The sequence below is a fragment of the Pristis pectinata genome, chromosome 10, assembly GCF_009764475.1.
Source record: "Pristis pectinata isolate sPriPec2 chromosome 10, sPriPec2.1.pri, whole genome shotgun sequence".
In the NCBI taxonomy this organism is placed as follows: Eukaryota; Metazoa; Chordata; class Chondrichthyes; order Rhinopristiformes; family Pristidae; genus Pristis; species Pristis pectinata.
This window is the reverse complement of record NC_067414.1, coordinates 76155356-76177584: the sequence shown is the minus strand read 5'-3', so window position 1 is coordinate 76177584 and position 22229 is coordinate 76155356. Positions and strand designations below refer to the sequence as shown.

Here is a 22229-nt window from a genome sequence, read left to right as displayed (position 1 = left end):
ACCAAATGTGAGTAAAAGCTTGGGTTATTTTGTTTGACTGTCTGTAATCATTTTATTAGTGTGTTTTAATTAACGTTTTTAATCTTTATTTCTATACCTATAGTTATTAAATGTTTCTCTCAGGGACACTTAAAAAGTGTTGAAAAGCCTTTGATAATGTCTTGGAGTCTATTTCATTTTGGAGGTTTCCTCTCATCTTCGGAGGCAAAGCTTCTTTGGGTCATTGAACCCAGAAAATTAAGTCTGGGTAGGAAATGTGGATGACAAGAGTGGACATCAAGGTAGATCCAAGACCTTCTAGCCCATTGTCAGACACAATACAATGTACATTCAATCTGAAGAGATTCTCATCTTCTATGGAGATGCTTAAACAAACTGGGATAGAGTGCATGAGTTCGTACTTTGTTCACTGCGCTCAGTCTTTTAGCAAGGAAAGTCTTAGTCTCTGTAAAAGACTAAATATTGTCAAATGTTTATTGCAGGCTAACCACATTAAGCCAACACACCTGCTCTATGAGATAAGGGCTGTACAGCAAAGCAGGGTATGCTGGGTGTTAATTACCTTGACATGTCTTTTCAGTTAAGTGAGACTGAAAACATCATGATGTGGCAATAAATTCAATACCATGGATTATTTAGGCATTCACTTATCACTGAATCATTATGACTCAAAGGGAAGCCATTTGGCCTGTTGAGTCTGTGCCCTGCACTTTGACAAGCAATCCAGATGGTCTCATTCCCCACTCTTTCTCCTCAAGTGCAAATCAATTCCCTTTTGAAAGTCCTGATTGGCCCTGTTTCCTCCACTCTGACAAGCAGTGAATTCCACACCAAGATCACTCTTTGTGTTAAAAGGATTTTTCCTCACATCCTCTCATATCTTTTTCACATCACCTTAAATCTGGATCCTTTGGTTATTGAACCATCTTCTAATTGGAACAGCATCTCTTCATCTAATCCCATCATGATCTTAAACACCTCAATCAAATCTATCTCTGTCAAAATCCCTATCAACTATATTGTAGCAAATAACCTGGTGAAGTAGATTTCCTTACGTACAGTCATCTCCACAATCAATCTTCCTATAATTAGTATTAATGATCATAAAGCATCTCCAGCAGACTAATGCATGCCTAGCATGTCCCATAGGTGATTTCTTCTGCCTAAAACTGTGGATTGGTCACCATCCCCAACCACCCACCACCCCCCCACCACCGCCCCCCCCCCCCCCCACACACACACCACTATTCTCACCATTAGTAGAAGCAGTGGTGCTGCAGCAAAGCTTTTTTGAAGCCAGTAGTTACATACAGTACCAATAAGGACATACAGGATATTCAGCAGCTCTTCCACAGAACTCATCTGGGATTGGGAGGCAATTGATATGTAAGATACAGGTACAAGGAAAGCCCAGCATTACAATGTTAACATTCCCTTGACCACTCAAAAATCATGGAGCACACAAAGAGACTGACTACTTTTGAAATAATTTTCATTGGTTTAAGATTTTCTGGTAAAGTTAGTCAGTGTAGTAAATGGAGACACAAGAGATTCTGCAGATGCTGGAATCTGAAGCAATACAAAAAAAGTGTTGGAGGAACTCAGCAGGTCAGGCAGCAGCCATGGACAGAAATAAACAGTTGACATTTCGGGCCGAGTATATGCAGTATATGCCACATTGACTGCTATCTCAAATTTTGTCAATCCTACACAGATTATAAAATCTAGTTTATTATATTGAAATTAGGCTCCCAAATGGGCAGATATCAGACCACTATATGTGGAGGCACCAGGTTAGAAACAGGGCAGTACCTGTAACATTTTTGGCAGCACTCAGCCCTTCTTGCTCATGGAATGGAGTTCAAATTAATCCTTTGATGCTTAGATTTTATCCAGCAATGATGCAATACCTCTTCATACGGCCTGTCCGAAACAAGCGCCCCATTTTGTTCTTAAAAAAGATCAACTTGTACAACTAAGTGCAAACTTAGTTCAGTTGTCTGTGCTTTAAAAGCCAGTATTTGGAATTTAAGATTGATGATTAGATATTTCTTCCCTAAAAAACAGCAACATGTGACATCAGTTCAAATCTCAAATAAAAGACAACGTTGCGGGTGATGCAACACACTCACAGTACAGCAATATGTCTAGATCATGATTTCAAGCATTGAAGCAGGATGTGAATCTATATGTAACCTCCTGACTCTGAGAAGGAATTTTCTTCGTGCAGTCACTGCTAAGTAAATCATCCAAATTAATTCCTTAAATAAGATCATCATTACATTTTTTTTCTTTGAATTAAAAAATGAATAGGACTGGAACAAATGTGTTGTAATTAAACCTAAGTAGTGTCCTGAGGGCAAGCAAACATTTTCAAATAATCAGAGTTAAGTACAGAGCATCTCATGAATATCACAAACTCCCTGAAATATGAGAGTTCTGATGAAAGGTTGTCAACCGAAAGCGTTAATTCTATTTCTCTATCCAATGCTCCTTGAATTGCTGAGTATTTCCAGTAAGTTCTGTTTTTACTTCATACTTCCCTGCATTTGCAGCATTTTTCTTTCAGATCCTTGAAACAAATGTGACATTTAGGTTTACATTTATTACCCTGTTTCTGAAATTTGGTTCCATTAAATCCAACAGAACTCAATTTTGGAAGAAGTGTATAATTCAAAGCTGCTACTGAATAAAGTATTTACCACTACCTAAAGGGAATGAATTTTGAAGCAACTATATATATTTTGAAAAGTCATTTCGTTTATTAATAAAAATGACAGCGCAATTTTTTTGTCTAACATATAATTTCTCATTCTTTCCTGTCTTCTTGCACACTGAGGACTGAATTGCATAGCACTCAAAAACAAGGACACAGAATGAAAAAACACAATTAACCTATCCCAGTGATGGAACCAATGCCTATGCTTATTATGATGACTGCAACGTTTATTCAGTGGAAACTATACTAATAGATCCCAGTTCACCAGAAGCCACAGGCAAGAGCTTTGTAGGTTGCAGGATAACACTGATGAAGGTGCACAATGAAGTGTTTGATGAACCATCAGTCTTACCAGAAAGCCTACTTGCATCTTCAAGGAGCATGAAGGTAATGAGTTCTAGGATTGCACAGCACTTGGAGCCCAAACATATCACCATGGATGAGCTGGGCAATTCCATTGTGGAGTTGGCCATGGTGAAATGTCTGATGGCCAATGTCTCAACTTCCATTGGAGCACAAGCAGAACCCACTCTGTCTGGCATCCCTGATGATTTTTTGCAATTTAGCAACCAATGTTTGATTCACTTTATAATCTGTATTGCTTTTCCTTTGTTATACTTGGTTATGCATGAAAGCTTGACCATATTGGATGAATTCCTAAACCAAGATATTTTTAATGTTGCAGAGAGCTTTGATGCTTAATAGACTTGTGCATAATGAATATTCTAGCTATCACATCATAATCTCAGAGACCAGGATAACTGACTAAGCATCTGATGAAAATAGTGGTATTATTATGAATTATGAATGCTTTTATGGTAATGGAAATTTGTGGACCTTCTCAACTTAGTAGCTTATGAGACAGAAAGAGCCCATTTGGCCATCAAGGCTATGCTAGCTCTCAGAGATTTTCCATCAGTCCCATACCCCCACTTATTTCCCTATAAACTTATTCTCACATGTCCATCAACTCCCCACTATTTCTCCTGCCACTCATCTACACTAGGGACAATTACTAGCAGCCGACCTGCAGAAATGCAGAAAACCTGCAGATTCCTCTCCCATCTCTACCTTAAGGCTAGTTAATGTTTTTATCCTATCATTGCCCACACTCAGTCTGCTAATAGCTTTCCCTTTGATTTGTCTATTTTTACAATTAATTTCTTCAGCAGAAACAATATTCTTATTTTCTTCACTTTCTGAAGTTAGTTGATTTCTTACTTCTATCATCCATTTTCAGTTTAAGAAACACAAATGGGCAACTTCTTGTAATACATCTTCAGAAATGTTCTTACTATGAAACCCAAGCAGTTACTTTTATCCTTGCTAAATTTTAGTCCCTGGCTCCACTTTTAAATAACCTTCTGGTCTGGATTTTGCCAACTGCCTGCAATCACTGCTCTCTGAACCTACATAATGCAGCAATGGAAGGACTGTCTAGCTAACCAGGAGCAATGATGCCCTCAGCAGTGGCAGGGATTCATACTAAAGTAATGTGGCTGGGCCAGAAAGCCCTGGGAAGTCTTTGGCAACCAGCAAAGCTCTGTCTTTGGCTCTGCCAACTGGCAGTGTTGTTTGATTGAATCAAGGTTCCTGATAAAAGAATTTAAAAAATATTTTTTTCCCAAAAGATATAAACTCAACTAAAAGACAAGATATTTTTATGATCAGTGAACCCTGCAAATAATTTAAAAGAAACTTTCTTTCTTATCTTTCTTTCTCATGATCTTTTGATCCTCATTGCACATCCACAGCGACCTCATAAATACTGTGCCAGGTTAAACTTGGCACAGGATCTGAGAGCCGATTCTTGTGTAAATTCTGAAGAACCTCAGTAAGATCCACTTCCACCATTTGACCCCATGAGGTGCCCAGCAATGGAATGTATTAAAACATACAGTGCATGTGCTATTGGAGAGTAAAAGGCTCCAGACTTCAACATTGCATCATGCATAAGCAGAAGTTCTAGACTTGCCAGCAATTCTGGTCGAAATCATAAGCAAAATCTCAGCTTATACTTTTAACATAATTTTTTTTTGCTTTGGAAAAGGCGACTTTCCCTTTTTTCAAGGTATAATTCGACAGGTGAGAGATTGGACAACTAAGCCTCATACAGCATCTTCAGCAATTCAGCTCTTGCAATTAGTTTCTAACTGATGTGCTCATGAAGTTGATACGATTCAGTCCAATTTACTACTTTATTCAATTTAGTTCAACTCAGGGTCACAAAATGGGTGTTAATGAATTGGGATACAGATATGCACTCAATCTAATTTTCCTTTCTATTAAGTTAACCCTGAATCAAAGATGAATTTTGCCTATCTCCACAGATGAGCTAGCTATTTGAAGTTGAAACAAACATCTTTCCAGACAAAGGACTAATGCCACTTTGCAAGACCAGCACAGATATCGTGGCACCTGGTACTGACACAGGCTGATGGTTCACCACCGTATGAATCCCAATTTGGTGGCCAACGCTCCAATAGAAAAGTGGGAAATGAAGAAAACTATTTGTAGTACTGGAAGGATTGCAAATCTGAGGCACAAGGGAAAAGCAGGTAGGTACATTAAGTGAACGTCTGCATCAAGTAGCTCCAACATCCTGCAGGAATATCCCAGGCAATGTTTTGTTCCTTAGCTTTGTTATGTTGGCTAGCCCAAGCAATAAATTTGTAGAATCTAATTTGAACACTGCCCGACATCTACGAAAATTTGTTGAGGCAGTCCTTGCTCCAATCTGCAAACTTCAGATGTCTCTATCATCGCAACAATTTAAATGGATATAAATCCTTTCTCCATCAACATTAATTTCACAGGAAATGAGGAAATATCATAACCAAGGAGAAATGTACAGAAATGTCTTCAATTACCCTCTCTAAACATCAGGTAACAATGGAACAATTATATGTACATATAAATTATTTATTGTTGTTTAATAATAAATAATAATAAATAATAAATTACTTATTGAACATATATTATTCAGTTGGATTAATTCTTTGTTCCAGAGATTAATTGCAAAAAAATCCATGTTATTGTCACATAGTGGCTATGTTATTTGACTAGTCAAAGATGCATTTCACTGTGTGTTTCGATATACATGTGACTAATAAAGAAATGTTATCTTATCTTATTCCTTCAGAGCCTTGGATCAATGATCTGGAGACACAAGTTCAAATTCTATCACACGAGCTGGGGAATTTAAATATGGTTAAATAAATAAATTTGGGCTAAAATGACAATGACTATAAGATGAGTGGATTGTTTCTACATGCCCAGCTGATTCATTTATACCTTTTAGGGAAAATTCTGTTATCTTAACCAGGTCTCTGGTTTATATGTGACTTCTGACCCTAGCAATATGGTTGACACTGAACTGCCCTCTGAAATGGCTCAGCAAGCCACTCAGTTCACAGCCCATGAATAAATAAGAAAGGATGAATATGTGAATACTTATTATGTAGCTGCCATTCACTGTGAACAGCTAGAAAATAAGATGAACTGAGGTCACTAGCAGAAGAGAGAGTTTGTGAACTGAAATAACATTTAATGAAGTCATCAGCAACATCTTGTCTCTTTCCATCATACCCCAATGGACAACTACACTTCCAAGCAGATATAATTACTTAGGAGTGCGAAACCTGGCTGATTATTGCCTGTTAACACAGGTATGGGTCACCAGGTCTTACATGCTGCGGTTTTTGCCAGCATGGTAACAGTAGCTGAAGCCATTGAGGAAATCTCCAGATTGGGAGTCATATTTGATTTAACTAATGTTTCCATTTACTCTTGAGCTTTTTGCGCATTATTCCTGCAATAATGCCAAATCGCTCATTTTTGACTCTTACAACATGCCATGTGAAAATAGTTTCCCTCCTCCTCTGTTCTTAGATCTCCATTTATTTTGCTTCCTATCCCACAGATTAATGTAGACTGCTCCTTTATGATGAAATAACATTATCCAAAACGCTTCCCCCACACTGGCTATTTACTTCTTCATCAATTACTAACATGGTTCTACTTCAGACATTATAAATACTTCTGAATGTCATGAAATCACTGCCAGGCTGAAGTTGGTAGGAATCATTCCCAAGAAGTGACTGTTGCAGCGAAGTAAAGTTACTTCAGCTAAGTAAAGGAATTTTCTCACAACCCTTTCCATTCCAACAATTCTTCAGAAGCATCTCTTAATAGTTATAAGTGCTTCTGTTGTATTTATGAAAAGGGGGAACAGCAAATCAGGTGCAATCTGCAGAAAGTTAGAGCCTATGTTAAATGTAGCTCTGAATTAAATAGCAGTGTTGCACGGCTAAAATAAGTCTTAATTGTACTGCCAGTTATAGATAAAATTGACTCTCCAAATATGCTGGCCATTTATTTATTTTTTATTTTGTATTCTCTGTTCCTTTGTTTTTTTCTTCAATTATTTTGAGTTTATTTTCTTCCTTTTTGATGCTCTACTGATTTGTAATTTCATCTTTGTTATTCAGTTTGCAATTTTTCATGATGGTACGGCATCTCATTTGGTGTTTTGGTATGCCATTTCAAAGAGTAGTAGAATATTTGCTTGTGCCAATGATCAGGAAATCTTGGACAGATGTTTAAAAGCAGGATATACATACTTGCGATTTCCTTTACCAACCAACTCTCAATTCCTAACTGGCAAAGACCCCAGTCATGTCGAGTGTTGAGTTGCCCACCACAAACTGGTGCTACAATAGCTTATGAGCTCTAGTTTGGCATCACCATGGACAAAACTGGGTACCATGTCTGCTCACAGATCGGTAGGCAGTGGAAAGGGAGTGGAGAGGGAGGGGCCACAAATTGCAATGGTGAGGGTCAGCCTGGTCCAACATCACACTGTGCAAAAATTGCCAATTTTGAATGGCAAAAATGATACCCAGAAATTTTCCTGGACTCTTTTTGGATTGGCCAGCTAATCCCTCAAGCTCCTGAAAACTGCAGTTGTAATTGGAATCCAAACTTATAAATTTAAGAGGTAGCAAGCTCTCAACAGATGTGCTTTCCAAGTTGTCCAATTTTGCTTTCCACTGACTTTAGCCGAAAGTCTAGCCATTTCCTGCTTTACACTCCAAAACTGAAAGCTCCATCCCTCAAAGCAGGTTATCTATGTGTTTTGTGGCAATAGTGCAACATACATTCATTTTAAATTTACTATTTTTTCTTTCCACAAATAGATGTTTTTAAAAGGTTTTAGCACTGCAGTAAGTTTGATATTCATCTGTGCTATTTTGTCCAGTTGTTTATAAATTCATTGATTGTAAGAGAGAGATAATATAAAGGGTGAAACTGGGCTTTGTCAGTAGCACACAATTATTCAGAACAAACTGGTAGCTTGGTTGACACTATGTTGGATTTTGTTATCCACGTGAGTCAATTGGGCTGATTCACTGGTATAAACCATCATTCCCGCCCACACGTCCCCCTTCTTCCCCACTCCTAACCCCATCTACGTGCACAATTCCCTGTATTTTGTTCTGTGATTTATCAAGGAACAAAAGAAAACACATAGTTCACCTTGATGATAAATGAAGAGGTCGATATGGCATCAAAAGTGACAGGAAATGACATTCTGCAGAGAGATACGGCAAGCTACATATTTTAGGTATTTACAAATACGTTTACCTTGTAATTTGAACTTCCTTTTCACTTACTTTCTGGGGGAACCCTGTCTTTGTGTGGACAGCCTGACAAACTGCGATGATGAGGGTAAAGGCCTGTGACATGTCCAGTTCCATCACATCCTGGCGTGGGACACTTGCTTTCTTTCTTCTCAGGCCGCGATGAATCTATGAAAATGAGAGAAGTTGTTTTACAAAAAAATTACACTGTAGTTACAGAGCTTGGCACATCATACAGAAAGTAGAATCTACATTGGATTACAGTGAACAGTGTTGCCCTCATGTTGCCAACCTGATTGCTTTGAGAGGCCCAAGCTTCCAAGCAAATTTGCACTTTTGACATTTGCCAATCAGATGCCTGGAATATGCCTTGAAGTCACAATTGTAGAGGGCATATAAGAGGCCACAGTTCTATTGCTCAAAATTAAACTGGTCAGCCTTGTTACCATGCAGCCAGTGAACTGAGAACTTCCATTTGGTGCTCTAAGCAACCCCATCAGTTAGGATGGGTAAGGAACTGGGAACAGAAGGAAGTAATTCTTTGAAGCTGGGCAGACATGGATTGGCAATGCTGCTTTTTGAGCAAAAGAGTATAAGACCTACATTTCAGAAAAGCTTGTAGCAATAAACTTATTAACTGTTGTTTAAGAAACTCCATGCCAGGGAACAATAGTGCAGATTTAAAATGAACCTTGATAACTTCTGAAATCATTTTTGTTTTAGGTGTTAAAGTGGAAGAGGTTCAAACTACACATTTTTGGTAAAGAGATTAATTCCACTTAAGAATTTGGATAAAAGGCTGAATGAATAGAAAGTGGTTGTGAAAGCAGAGCTTGAATGCCTTTAATTTAGAAGGTTAGGGTGCTCTAATTGGAAATTATAATGTGATTCAACAGACAAATAAACAACTTTTACTTATATAGATCTTTAAAGAAATAAAGCACCCTGCAGTTCTTCACAAGATATTTATTAAGCAAAATTTGGCACTACGCCATATAAGAATATATAGGGTAGGTCACAAGTAAATTTTAAGGACCACCTTGTAGGGTAAAACAATACTGAGGAAGAGAATTACCTTGTCTTATTTACATCTACCTTCACGATAGATATTAAAACTGCTTTATGAATAATAGCAGGGAAGTCAGGTGCAAAGTGTAATGAACTTCATTGATGTCAATCAAGAAAAAGTTCTGGAGGAAGTAATGGATTTAAAAAAAAACATGTCCCTTAATCAAATGGCTGACATCCCAGAGATATAGAACAGTTGGCTACAGGACTTTAGAATGGTCCCAGTGGATTAAAAAATAGCAAATGCAATATTAGTATTCAAGGAACCCAAGCACCCAAGAGAAACACATGGAATCAAAGTGGACGTGCAAACTTCAAACAGAAATCACCCAAGGTCATGACTGAACCCTGTTTACTCTCAGAGAGATTTGGGCGTGCTTATACAAAAATTACAGGAAATTAGCAAGCAATTAAGGTGAATGACCTTAACTGTAAGAAGATTAATGTAACATAAGAAAGTCTTAGTTCTGTTGTACAGGGCTGTGGTGCTGTGCAGATCGTTGGTCTCCTTATCTCAGGAAGGATAAATCTATCTTGGTGATAATATAACAATGTTCTACACCATTATTTCTTATGACAATGGGCCCATATTCTATGGAGTTCAGAAGAATGGGAGGTGATCTCATTGAACTATATAATTCCAAAGATGCCAGATAGGTGGGATGCTTAGAGGAAGATTTCTTTTGAGCTGCAGGGTCTGGAACTATGGGCATAGCTTCAAGATAAGGGACCAGATATTTAGGATTGAGATCAAGAGGAATTTCTTCACCTGAAAGATGGTGAATCTCACGAATTTTCTAAACAGAGGATAATGGATGCTTAATTGTTGCGTCTACTAAAATATCAATAGATTTTTGGATTCTATGAGAAATGAAGAAGTATGGAGAATGAAAGTTGAGGAAGATCAGTAATGACCTTGTGCAATAGCAGAGTAGTCTCAAAGGGCCATGCAGCCTTCTCCTTATTCTATTTCTTATGTTCTGATGGTGACAAGATTAAGATTGTGTTGTGCACGTGGCTAGAATTGGAGGAGTGAAGAGGATTTTAGCACTGATGGATGTAACAGAGAAAAGGGGGGCTTATATGAAAGTCAAAAACAAAATTTAAGATTGAGGCTTTGCTGGACTTGAAGCTAACGGAGTTTTGCAAGCACAGTGATCATGAATAAATGAGACTTGATAAGAATGAGTTCATGGTCAGAAGATCTTTGGATGATTTTGTTAATAGAAGACAGAAAATAGGAAGGTAGCCAGATCTTTGCAATAAAAAGCCAAAGATGGTGCATGTTGGAAATCCATAATTTAAATAGCAAATGCTGAAACTATTCAGCAGGCCAGGCAGACCCTGAAAAAAATGAAAAAGTTAATTTTTCACATCAATGACTTTTCATTGGGTTTAGTCAATACTATAGGCAACAAATAGAATCCATGGTTGGGGTGAGCTGAGTTATGGGCAGTGCTGGGTAACGTCAGAGGCGAAACTAGTTGGTCTTGGTGAGTTATTGCATCAGCAGAGGGAGTCCAGAATATAGGGACATTCCATTAAGACTCAGCCCTTAAGGAATGGAATTAGGAATCATGCTTTCATGAAAAAGATTCGTGGAAGGCTGTTTTCCAAAAGCTTTTTGCCACTGAATTAATTGGAACTATCTGGACTGAGCTCTGTACTGTTACAAGGTAAAAGATACAAAGCATATGAAATAAAACAAAAAAAATGGATTTGAGATGCCATCAGCAACACTTTAATTAAATAGTGGGAGGCTGGAGTAATGGAATGTCCAACTCTTGCTTCCACATTGCAAAGTTCCAGACATGAACAGGTCCAACCTCAATGGTGGTCTCTTCCAAATGACTTTTAAGATTTTGGTGAGACTTGAAAAAAGGGAAAACCACTGGTGGTTTGTTATTCTCTGTCAATGCCCTCAACCCTCACCCACCCACCACCTGGTCTGTTAGTGCAATCAAAAATGTTGCCAACAGAACTGGCATGGTGTCGTGGGACCCCAGCTCCCTGATAACATGTTAATAAAATATGAACCTTAAAGATGAGCAGAATTATTGTTGATGTCATCATTCCAATAGTTTCCCAGGGCATGTTGAAACCAAAAACGTATAATGTCTTATCACATTCACCAGGATATCACAAATATTTAGTTGATAATTAATCAATTCATAATTGCAGTCTTTTACATAAAACTGAGCAGCTGTGGAAGACCTGGGGTCCTCTTACAAGTTAATTAAGGAAAGAGCTGGATGAGACATTTCTTAAAAAATATAGTGCCTTTCAGGACCTCAAGACCTCTCAAAGAGCTTTGCAACCAATAGTATACTTATGATATATAATCACCACTGCAACGTAGGAAGTGCAGCAGCCAATTTGGGCACAACAGTGTGCCAATAACTGGTGATATTAGTTGATGGACTCTGGGTATAAACCCCTGCTCTTCTTCAAAGCAGTGCGAGCAGGTCTTTTACATCCACCTATCAACTAAACATTTGATATGAAAGATTCCACCTCTGATAGCATAGTACACATTCAATATTACATTGGAATACCAGTCTAATATTTATTCTCAAGTCCCAGGGGGGTGACCTTTTGAAACAGTGGCATGTCGGCTATAAATGGAACCAAACCAACTGAATATTCCTTTGTTTTCTCGAGAATAGTGGACCAGCTGGGATAGTAAGTGTTCAGTTAGAGAATACCTTCATGAGAGAGCAGAATTTGTTACTCCATGGGAATAAAATCAATTTTTCTAAGCAGTGGTTATAATGTAAAATAAATCACAGTTAATGTAATCTCCTGGACCAACTTCAGGAGAGGAATTTTCTGATATTTCTGTTAATTAGTAGTTTCTTTTTCTTTTAATCAGAGTTATGCTACTTTGAGAAGATCTTTGAGTGAGGTGGGATTATTTTATTATTCAACATATGATTTGTAGCTGGAACTTCCTTTGCACATCTCCAAAGAAAATGGTGCCGAGCAGTTGAAAATCAGTTTAGCACGGACTCCTGCAATTTTGTAAACATTTCTGGGTATCTTAGCACTCTTGAGAAATTTGATTCTGGACTTTTCAGAAGTACTTTCATTTGTGCTAGCACCTTTTTCAAAATAAAACTTTTCCAGATGATGTCAACATTTGTACAACATCCAATATTCATCTCTAATGTGATTTTCAACCTTTCTGCTCTGATAAAAGACTATTCCTATCAGCTTATCCTTCAGGACCAGGCAGAGCAGGCACACAATAAGTATACTGCAGGCTTCTCCAAAGTGCAGGCTCACATATAGTATTATTCCTTGGTGGCCTCCCTGGCAACCTCTTGCCGGGAACTCTTGGCCGTTTCTTTGGTTCTCTTGCACAAAATAAAAGTGCCTCCTGCAGGCATTGCTCTTCATCAGCCTGTCTAAGTCCCTCTGATCCCCTGGGGCACTCTCTCACTTCACCCCCAAGCCTTCCATCATTGCAGCATCACTTCTAGTATTTGTCCCAATTATATGGCGATGGGCCTCTTTGAGCCATCTGCCATGGTCATTACTGCTAGGCTAAATGCTTGCAGCTGCAAGATCTTGCAACAGACCAGCAGAGAAATAACACACTGACATTACTGCATTAGTTTTTGCATTAGACAGAGAAACCTGACAATGCTGTTCTGGCAACCCACTCTGTTAATGGGATTTCCAAAAAACAATAGTAGGATGGAACACAACACTGTTATAACACCAAGAGTATGGTAACTTTTTTTTATGTATGTCAGTAGAACAGTTGGATAAATCAGTACATCTTTTCCATATTCAGACAGTTGTGCCCGATAATTTTGTCATTACTATTGTTATCCAAGGAAATGCTTTGTATATAATATAGTTTTAGAAAAATCTGTATTATTTATATATTTACATGCTAAATTACTATATTATATATAATATGTTATTTTTATACTATATTATTTATATAATATGATAACTATATTATTTAAATACATTGGTTGGGGTAAAACATTTGTTTACAGAGTATCACCGTTGCTATAACCTGCAATACCTTTGTTGGGTGATACTGATCAAGTTTCTTTTTAAAGCCACAAATAAAATTTGAATCAATTACCAAGAGCATGGTATCTTGTCCACCAATGTGGGAACAGCAGCATAGGAGGAAGAGAACGGGTTGTCACATTTCAAGGTTTGAGAATTTTGTATGTGTCCTGTGATCCTTTGCTCACTGTCCACATTATGTAGCTTGATTACTTCTGGGTCTCTTCAGTCTCTTTTCCATGCAAAACAACTTGTAACACTACCACCCAATCCATCCAGCTGAGAGAACGGTTAAGATTGCCCCCATTACTTACCTGTCTTAATGTAACTGGGAACTGACAGTCACTAATTCTCTGACTTGTTTGGTTCCGGGCTGCAATTTTAACAGGGATACCTAAGTGTGAAACAGTCATTTGCTGTTAGGCTAACAAGGTAGAACTGTGTTGAGAAGAGAGCCAGTAGGGTAACTTTTTCTTGTTTAAAAAAGAGCATTAGTAGCTAGACTTCCCTTCTTGCTAACACCCCAATCATTAATCTCGTTTCTGGAGCAAGGGCTGTCTTCCTGACTCGCAATGCTGAGTACCTGCTGAAGACTTGGGCTGTGAGCTGGGGCTTAATTTCCTCAGGACAGTTTTGTAATTTAATGAACTGAATGCTTTTCGTTCTTCTCTGAAGTACAGAATGTAAAGTACAAATTAATGTTCTCTGGTTATGAAGAGCAGGAATGTTCCTTCAAGGTCTACAAGAATACTGCCTGTTTCGCAGCCTGTGAAGATTATCCCTCCCATCCCTCTTCTTACTAGTTTGGCAGATAGCTCAGCATCAAAGCCTCCTAATATCAGGCTAGATCAGAGGTCTGCATGTATTCATACCATGCTATTTAAAATCTATTCCCAATTCTATGGATCTGACAAATAATGTGATCAGCGAAAGGTTCTGGAGATAATCAATGGAACTTCTTCAGCAAAACCTGTTTCCTGTACCCCCTTTAATTCACCAGGGCCATGTCTCCCACACTCCATTTAAGCTCACTGGCACTCTGTTTACCATACTCCCTTTGAATTTACTGGGTTTGCTGGAAAATTTATCACTCCACTGTGTAATGTCTAAACAAAGTGAGTTAAAAGTGGTTTCACATATTAATTGCAATAATATCCAATAGTCCATAAAATCTATTAGTCTGACATACCATAGTCCCAAGAGTGCAAGATAAACAATATTTTACCATATTACTCCATTTCATAAATGCTACATTTTGTGTTTAGTGCACTCAGATAAAAACAAATTTATATCCCACTTGCAATGAAAGCAACATACAAGGGTTTTAAAAAACATGGAAGTTCTAAACTGAATTACCAGAATTATGCATTACTTTTAGCTATAATCAGGCACTATTCTAATAGTTAATAGCTGACCACCTACTCAATTTTCCAGTTTATCTGGGGCAGGCTGCAGAGGGAAATGACATACAGATCCATGATAAGGTACATTTACACAGTTTTGTACCTGACCTACTTTCTGCTGTCATTCCTGAAAATCACCTGACCATCTGCCATTTATTATCTCATACAAAGGAATCAGTGCTAAAGTGAGCGCATCATACACTCAATTTCACTTTATAATCTTCCCGGTTATATGGCGTTATCAGGTGTCACAGAAAATGTGAATGAGAATTAAGGATGTTAGATTTCTCATTGTTGTTTGTATTGCCATCAACTACTTTGCCCTCTCCTTTAATTCTGTTTTCTGAGGGGCTGTCAATTGCTCTCACTTGTACTTCATGGCAAGGAATTAAATAAGTACAAATTGAGTGGGTTCCTTAACGGAGCAGTAATCTGCTCTGCAAGATTACTTTTGATGAAAGGAAAAATATATCTTACAGTAATTTTGTGGGAGCTCCTCACCACCTTTCATTCTTGGAAGAGGATTGGAAGAATGCCAAGCTGAGCACATGCCACTGAACAGAAGCACAAGAAATTCTACCTGCCTTTGGCTGAACAATAATGAACTGGAGAGGCACGGAGTCACTCAACACAGAAACGGGTCCTTTGTTTCACTAGTCCGCGTCAACCATTATGCACCCAAATAGATTAATACTACACTAATCACATTTTGTTTTCTCCACATTTCCATCAACTCCCCACAGTTTCGCTCATCTATACACTAGGGGGGCAATTTTACAGTGGCCTACGAACCCGCATACCTTTAGGACGTGGGAGGAAACCAGAGCACCTGGAGGAAACTCATGCAGTCACAGGGAAAGCATGCAAATCATACGGCAGCGGAGGTCAGGATTGAACCTGGGTCACTGGAGCTGTGAGAGAGCAGCTCTATGAGCTGCACCACTGTACTTGTAGAGGCATATTTAATTTCAATGTGCAGGCTCAGTCCAGGCTGCAACCAGGAACATATGCGATGTTAGCCAAACAGCAATTCACGGATGTACTGAAGCAAATTACTGGTGGTTTTATTATACTAGAAATATGGCACAGAATAGACAATTTCTCATTGTCTGAGAAGTCACAGATTCGACCCACTTTCCCATACATGAAGCATTTGTGGCCAATAACAGATTGGAGGGTGAATAAATATTTGTCTCCCCGACAATTCCTTTGATTCAGACGCCGAGAAATTCATCCCCCATTCCTAACACAGATCATATTGTGTTGACTTTAGTGGAATGAATCTGGCAACAGGAATCAATGCACCTTTGCTACTACATGATGTGCTGAACACTACTGACAGAGGATGAATTTCTAGGCATTTTGTTTAATAGTGTTTGACCCATGAAGGGAGGTCCCTGGCTAGACTCTAGGAGTTTATCTGCCAGACTCATTTGCTGCCTGTGCACTCTCACAGGAATTCCACAGAGGCCAGCAGAGCCATCAGACTGATCACTGAGCACATCACTGAGATGTTGAAGGTAGAACGGATATGGAAATAGGTGACAATACAGTCAAGAAAGGATTTGTGAACATCAAAATGCAGATGCTGAAAGTCTGAAACAGAAACAGAAAATACTGGAAGCATTTAGCAAGTCAATCAGCATCTGTGGAAAGAGAAATAGTTAATGTTTCAGGCCCAGGACTGTGTCTCTTTCTACAATCGTTGTGTGACCTGCTGAGAGTTTCCAGCATTTTTTGTTTTACCCAAGGTTTGTGGGGGTGTGCCTCAGATTGCACGAGTTGGCCTTCTTAAGCCTGCAAAATTCAAAGACACCAGACTGAAGATGGCAACCCAAGGACATATTCTGCTCAGCACATCCTAACAGAACTAATGTATGCTGGCTAAGAGCAGCAAACAGCTGAGACAAAAGTTGCCACTTTTTAAACATTTAAATGGGAAGAGTTTTTCTTAAAATTCTTCATTCGTCAAGTTAGGATCTCTAATCAGGTTCCTCTAATCAGAGCCATAGGGTGAAGTTCCAATTTCTAGTTACTTCTTTGACATCAGGGCCCTTGAGGCATCTACAAAATTGCAGTGCACTTGACAATTTATATAAATCTCCAGGATTAATGCCAGGGTAATCCTTGTTTGCTGAATGGCTAAAATTTCATGCCACTGTACTTCTGGCAGTGAGCAGTATTCTAGTAATTGTGTGCAGGGGCACAATACCACCATAGTTCCCATTGGTGCCAATGCATCACCTGTGAAGTCTTAGGCCTAAGCTTGTATTCCTCCATGCTTATCAATGCATCAGCAGAATGCCTTGCTGCCACATTCCACTAAGAACCTCTAGAAACTGGGTTGTTTTCATCTGCTGGAAACTAAGTCTGCAGACTGACCTGCTATAAGTTGGGCCTCTTATGATTGTATTAGGCAGCCTATCTTAGTGTTCCTTCAGTACAAAAAGGAGCTGTCTTAGAACTCGCTTGTACTGGCTTCTAGAGTTAAGGAACAATCACATGACCATATCGGACAGCCAATGGTACTAATCGTCTTCTCCACAAGGCCATTTTACTGGCGTAAAACAGACTTAATTATATCATTCAGATGACATCAATCCATGTGATACTTGTCACCACAATTCCTTCAATGTGTCAACAGAATTCTCCCCAATCTGATGCCCAGCCCTCTTTCGGAAAGCCTTCTGAGCATCAATAGATGAAGCACAGCAACCTTCATGGCTCTTCTCTGGAAGCCTCCACTGCAGTAATCCTTGGAGTTGTCATAATCTGGAAAGGACTGGAATGCTGCAAAGTCATCCTGAATTGTACTGCATGTTTGGCTTAGAGGAACTCTCCGTGCAATCTACTTGCCCTATACTACTTGACATAACTACCAGTGCCTGCATACATCTTTGATGGTCTGCAAGTACTTAAAATTAGCACCCTAAGCTCTCCAACTATATGCAATATATCTTGAACATCCATTCATTGGCATGTTCCTCTTTATGTTCTACCACTAGCTGCTCTGTGTGTCATCCAATGCACTTCTCTCTGGATCACTATGTAATATCCCTACATGCAAGACACAGAGTGAGTGATGACGTGTTTTGCAGGACTAGAACAACAGTATCCTGCTTTTGCTTCTTCTGCACAGCTAGAGGATGAAAAGAGGAAGAAATGTTAGAATATGGAGTGAGGACCAAGGATTACATATTTTAACAGATGAGTAACACGAGTATTTTGTGATATACCTTTTTTTTAGAAAACAAATAATATAGAGAGGAGAAGGAAGAGATGCAAAATGTCATGATGAACCTTGGCACTTCCCTTTCTACTTTCTCTTCTCAGGTAACTTCTACTGTCTCACTCCCCAGGTCGTGGAGAAATATTTCATCATAAGTACTGAGAGAGAAGAGCTTTAAGGTTCATCATCTGTTGTTGCTCTCTATCTGGCATTATGACTGTATTCTACTTAAGAAAGAATGCACAAGAATTAACATGGAGTGTCATCCAAATATTAACATGCAGTCCATTGCTGTTGTAATGACAGATGCTTGCACAAAATAATTAGATGTGAAGCTTTTGGTATGGTAATTGCATGTTAGGCTGTGTATGAAAAAAACTTTCTGGAGAATGCTGGGAATATAAAAGGCTCCATGCTATTTCATGGACACAAATGGAATGCATTTCAAGCACTTGCAACACACTGTGAGGTGAGGTTATCATAAATGATTATCAGTTCAGAAGGTGTGGATTGACATTCCTACTTTGCTTCATCAGCTAAAGTTGTTAATTTTTTATGCATGTGTTGCAATGCATCAGTATTGGCATTGGTTCTCACTCTCTTCCAATTGCATCTGAACCATGCATCTATGGTGACTGCATTACTGTTCTATTGTGCTTCCTTCCTCTGCGTGACTTCATCCAGCAGCATTTCTAGATGCCTCTGTGAATCTAGAGGCCTTTTGCCTTTCTGCAGATCTGTCAGACATTACTTTTGCAGTAGCCTTGCTAATGTGTTTCCTACTTAATTATTTGAATCATTTATCACTTGAGCTGCTGCAGGCCCCAACCAAGCCAACCCTTGTGCCTGCCACTGCCCTCACCCCCCAACAAGTGGTTATACTTTCTAATTAATCTGACCCTGAAACTGTTGTGGCCTAGCTCACTTCACTTCAGTGAGTACAAATCACACAACACATAACTCCAACTTTCAATTTCATTCTTGTAGAAAATCTAACTTCAATGCCTATAAATATCTTCCTTTAATCCTTAATGGAATCCAGATAATATTCACATTTTGCCGAGGAAACTTCCAGATATTTTGCATTTACAATTCCTGCATAACACATACTTCATTAACTTTCCTATGGGCAATGTTTACCGTAGAGTACTTGTTATAGATTTTATATAATTTTTTGCTTGCTTTGCTAATATACAAATTGGACTTTTGGGGTCATTATGCTGGCTTGAGGGACCAACCACTTAAGACTGAGAAGAAGAAGATTTTTTTCTCTAAAAGCTTTGTGAATCTTGGGAATCCTCCTCTCAGACAACTGCAAATGCTGAATTATCAGTGGTTTCAAGGCTGAGATAGGATTCAGAATTACAGGGGAAGGAAGACTTTGGGAATTGGGCAGGGAAATTTAAACTGCGGCCAAAGATCTGATCAGTCATGATCTTATTGAATGGTGGAACTGACTCGAGGGCAAAAACGACCTTCACCTCCTTTGACATTCTTCCAGAAGAGATTTGAGACAAAACAAAAATACAGTTTTAGAAGTGCAAAATGCTTCATGTTTCACTCCTTTTGCCAGTATCTTAACATGTTTAACTCATTAATTTTGATTGTTTTGTTTTTAAGTACATCAGTTTTAAATTAACCCCTGCTTGACTCTAACCATGGTGTATTGTCTTGAAGCAATCCATTGGCTATGAAGTACTTCAGGACAACCTGAGGTTTTGAAAGGCACTATATCCATGCAAATTCTATTCAATACCATTCTCCCAACTCAAAAAAAGACAAATTGCACTGGCTATTTTTCATCAGCTATTTTTCATTGAAAGTTATCCTCATAGTTGACTTTTAGCCAATGAGAGGGCAATCTGTCCAAATTTATAAATATCTCCAAAGCGGAGGCAGATAAAAGAAAGCAAATTTTACAAAAACATACATCAAGAAGTTGAATGGAGTTAACAGATAATAAAAGTGGGAGAGGGGGAAAAGGCAGCAGAATGGAGGAAAAATATAACACTGGTAAGCAGAAATAATTTTAATTCTACGGTTATAATGGTCAAAATTATTCTTTACATTTGTATAAATTAAAACTGTAATATCAGACTTTCTTTAGAACCATTGTGAAGGCTGATTTGCTTTAAAAATAGACTACCATTGGTAAAATTAAAATTGCTCAAATTTGCCGACGGTCTAAGATTCAAAGCAACAAGACAATACATAAACACACAATTTCAGTTTAAATTCTATGAATTAATAAACTCACTGATCCTTCTTTTCATTGTCTCTACGCAATAAACACTCATGAAATCAAGACCAACTGACATTATACAGTTTGATGGGACATTCCATAGATGTGTACATCAAAATTATAAATTATAGTATACTTGTGGCACCTTAAGCAGGAAAATCAGGAGCCATGTTAATCGGAAAAAATATTGGAATATGAACCTTATTAAGTTCAAAAGTTATAAACCACTGTTAAGCTGAATTTATCATAAGACAAGAGCAATATAATAGCTTGAAAAGGTATTTCTGTGCATTTTTGTTAATGTTGAAACCAAAGGCTGAATTTTTGTTGAGGTCCTTCTGTTTATCTGTTCTTACTTTGGCAGAACTACCAAGGCAAAATAATACGATGCCAGTTATGTTTATTGGGGTCTCCTTCCACACTTCAGCCAACATTATGGAAGATGAACAGAGGAACCTCTATGAAAATTTATCCCCCCAAGGTGTTTTCATCTTGTTGATGTGCAATTTGCAAAAGAATGAAATCAGGTGAAGTGGGCTGTGACTTAAAAATAAATAACTACTGATCTATCCCCGACCACTTTTAGCCTTGCACAATGAATCATTTCCATTAACCTCTGTGTTAACATGATTAACATAATTAGTCTTTTGTTATTGGTCATTTTGATTCTGTTCAATTTTTTTAGGCAAACTTTGTTTTATAGACAAGACAGCTGAATTAATAGCTCTCAACAGATTCCAGAAACATACAGAAGTTGTACCTTTAGGGTAGTATGGCTTTTTAACATGACCATCAGAGGATCTAGACTTCTTGTCATCTCCAACATGATGCCTTGGAATTTGCTCTGAAGTGTCTCTCTTTGCAGCTTCCATGGCCATTTTTTCTCTCATTGCCTTAGCCCTCTCTGTTTCCAGTGCAATGGCCTTCTCTAACAGAGTCAAATTTCCCTTGGTCATATCAAACACCTCCTCGGACCTGTCAGATTTGACTGAGCCAGTGTCATCATCTCTGTCATGTGAATCTTCTTCCTTGACACCAGAAGGAAAAGCTCTGGAGCGTGGACTCAGTTGCTCTTCAAGCTTCATTAGGTTGACCATATCTGAATAGTTCCGATCTGACATCCTTCTTGTAACGTCATCATCAGGTCTGTTCTGTTGACAATCGCTAAAATGATGTTGCTGGTTTCTTTCTTCATGTTGACTCTCACTTAGCTTCCTAGCCAAGTCAAAACATTGGTTCCTTAGGCACTCAAGACTGCTCAGGCAAACAGCCTCATCACTTTCATCAACGGTCTTTTCCAAACCATCACTGGCGGACTTGCATGATCCTAAGTTCACATTTCTAATTTCATTCTGTATTAAACCATCTATACGACCCCTAACATTTGCATTGTCTGAAAGTACCACACCATGTCCTTGTGCCAGTAGTTTAAGTGAGTCCACTGTTTCCCTAACAACATCACTGTCAACATCTAAACTCAACTGGCAGGAGTCACTTTTATTTGTTTTTCTAACCCTGCTCCCGTTAGTGTCACTATCATCCTCCAGGCCACGCGCTGTGCTGTCACTCATTTCAGACTCTGTCATAGCCCTAAATGCTGCATCTTCAGCTATTTTGCCCAGGTTTAATAATGACTTTGCAACAAGCTCATCATAATTGTCATATTCATCATTGTTGTTATCATCTTTCTCATTGTCCTGGTTTCTCCTGATATTATCAGATTCTTCTTGAAGGTCTTCTAATGGAAAACAAAAAAGCAAAGCTTAATTATTGTTTTTCAATAACCTAGAGATAAAATTATTCAATGGGTATTATTACCACTAAAGCTTTCTGCCCAATTTGCCTCCTGTTCTAAAGGCAGAGACTCAAGTTCTACAGGCAGGTGTCATCTTGTATC

General features: G+C 38.5%; 1 protein-coding gene across 17 annotated transcripts in view; it reads right to left on the bottom strand.

Moving 5' to 3' along the window:
- LOC127574826 (myelin transcription factor 1-like protein) overlaps window positions 1-22229 on the bottom strand; it is a 372272-nt gene that overhangs the window by 194392 nt on the left and 155651 nt on the right. For 16 of the 17 annotated variants that reach the window (XM_052024235.1, XM_052024239.1, XM_052024230.1 and 13 more), the window contains 2 exons: window positions 21093-22070; window positions 8395-8529 (listed from right to left, as the gene is read on the bottom strand). In XM_052024235.1, the coding sequence (XP_051880195.1) occupies window positions 8395-8529; window positions 21093-22070 (1113 nt within the window). The remainder of the gene's footprint in view (window positions 1-8394; window positions 8530-21092; window positions 22071-22229) is intronic. The other variant, XM_052024247.1, reaches the window with a different exon arrangement.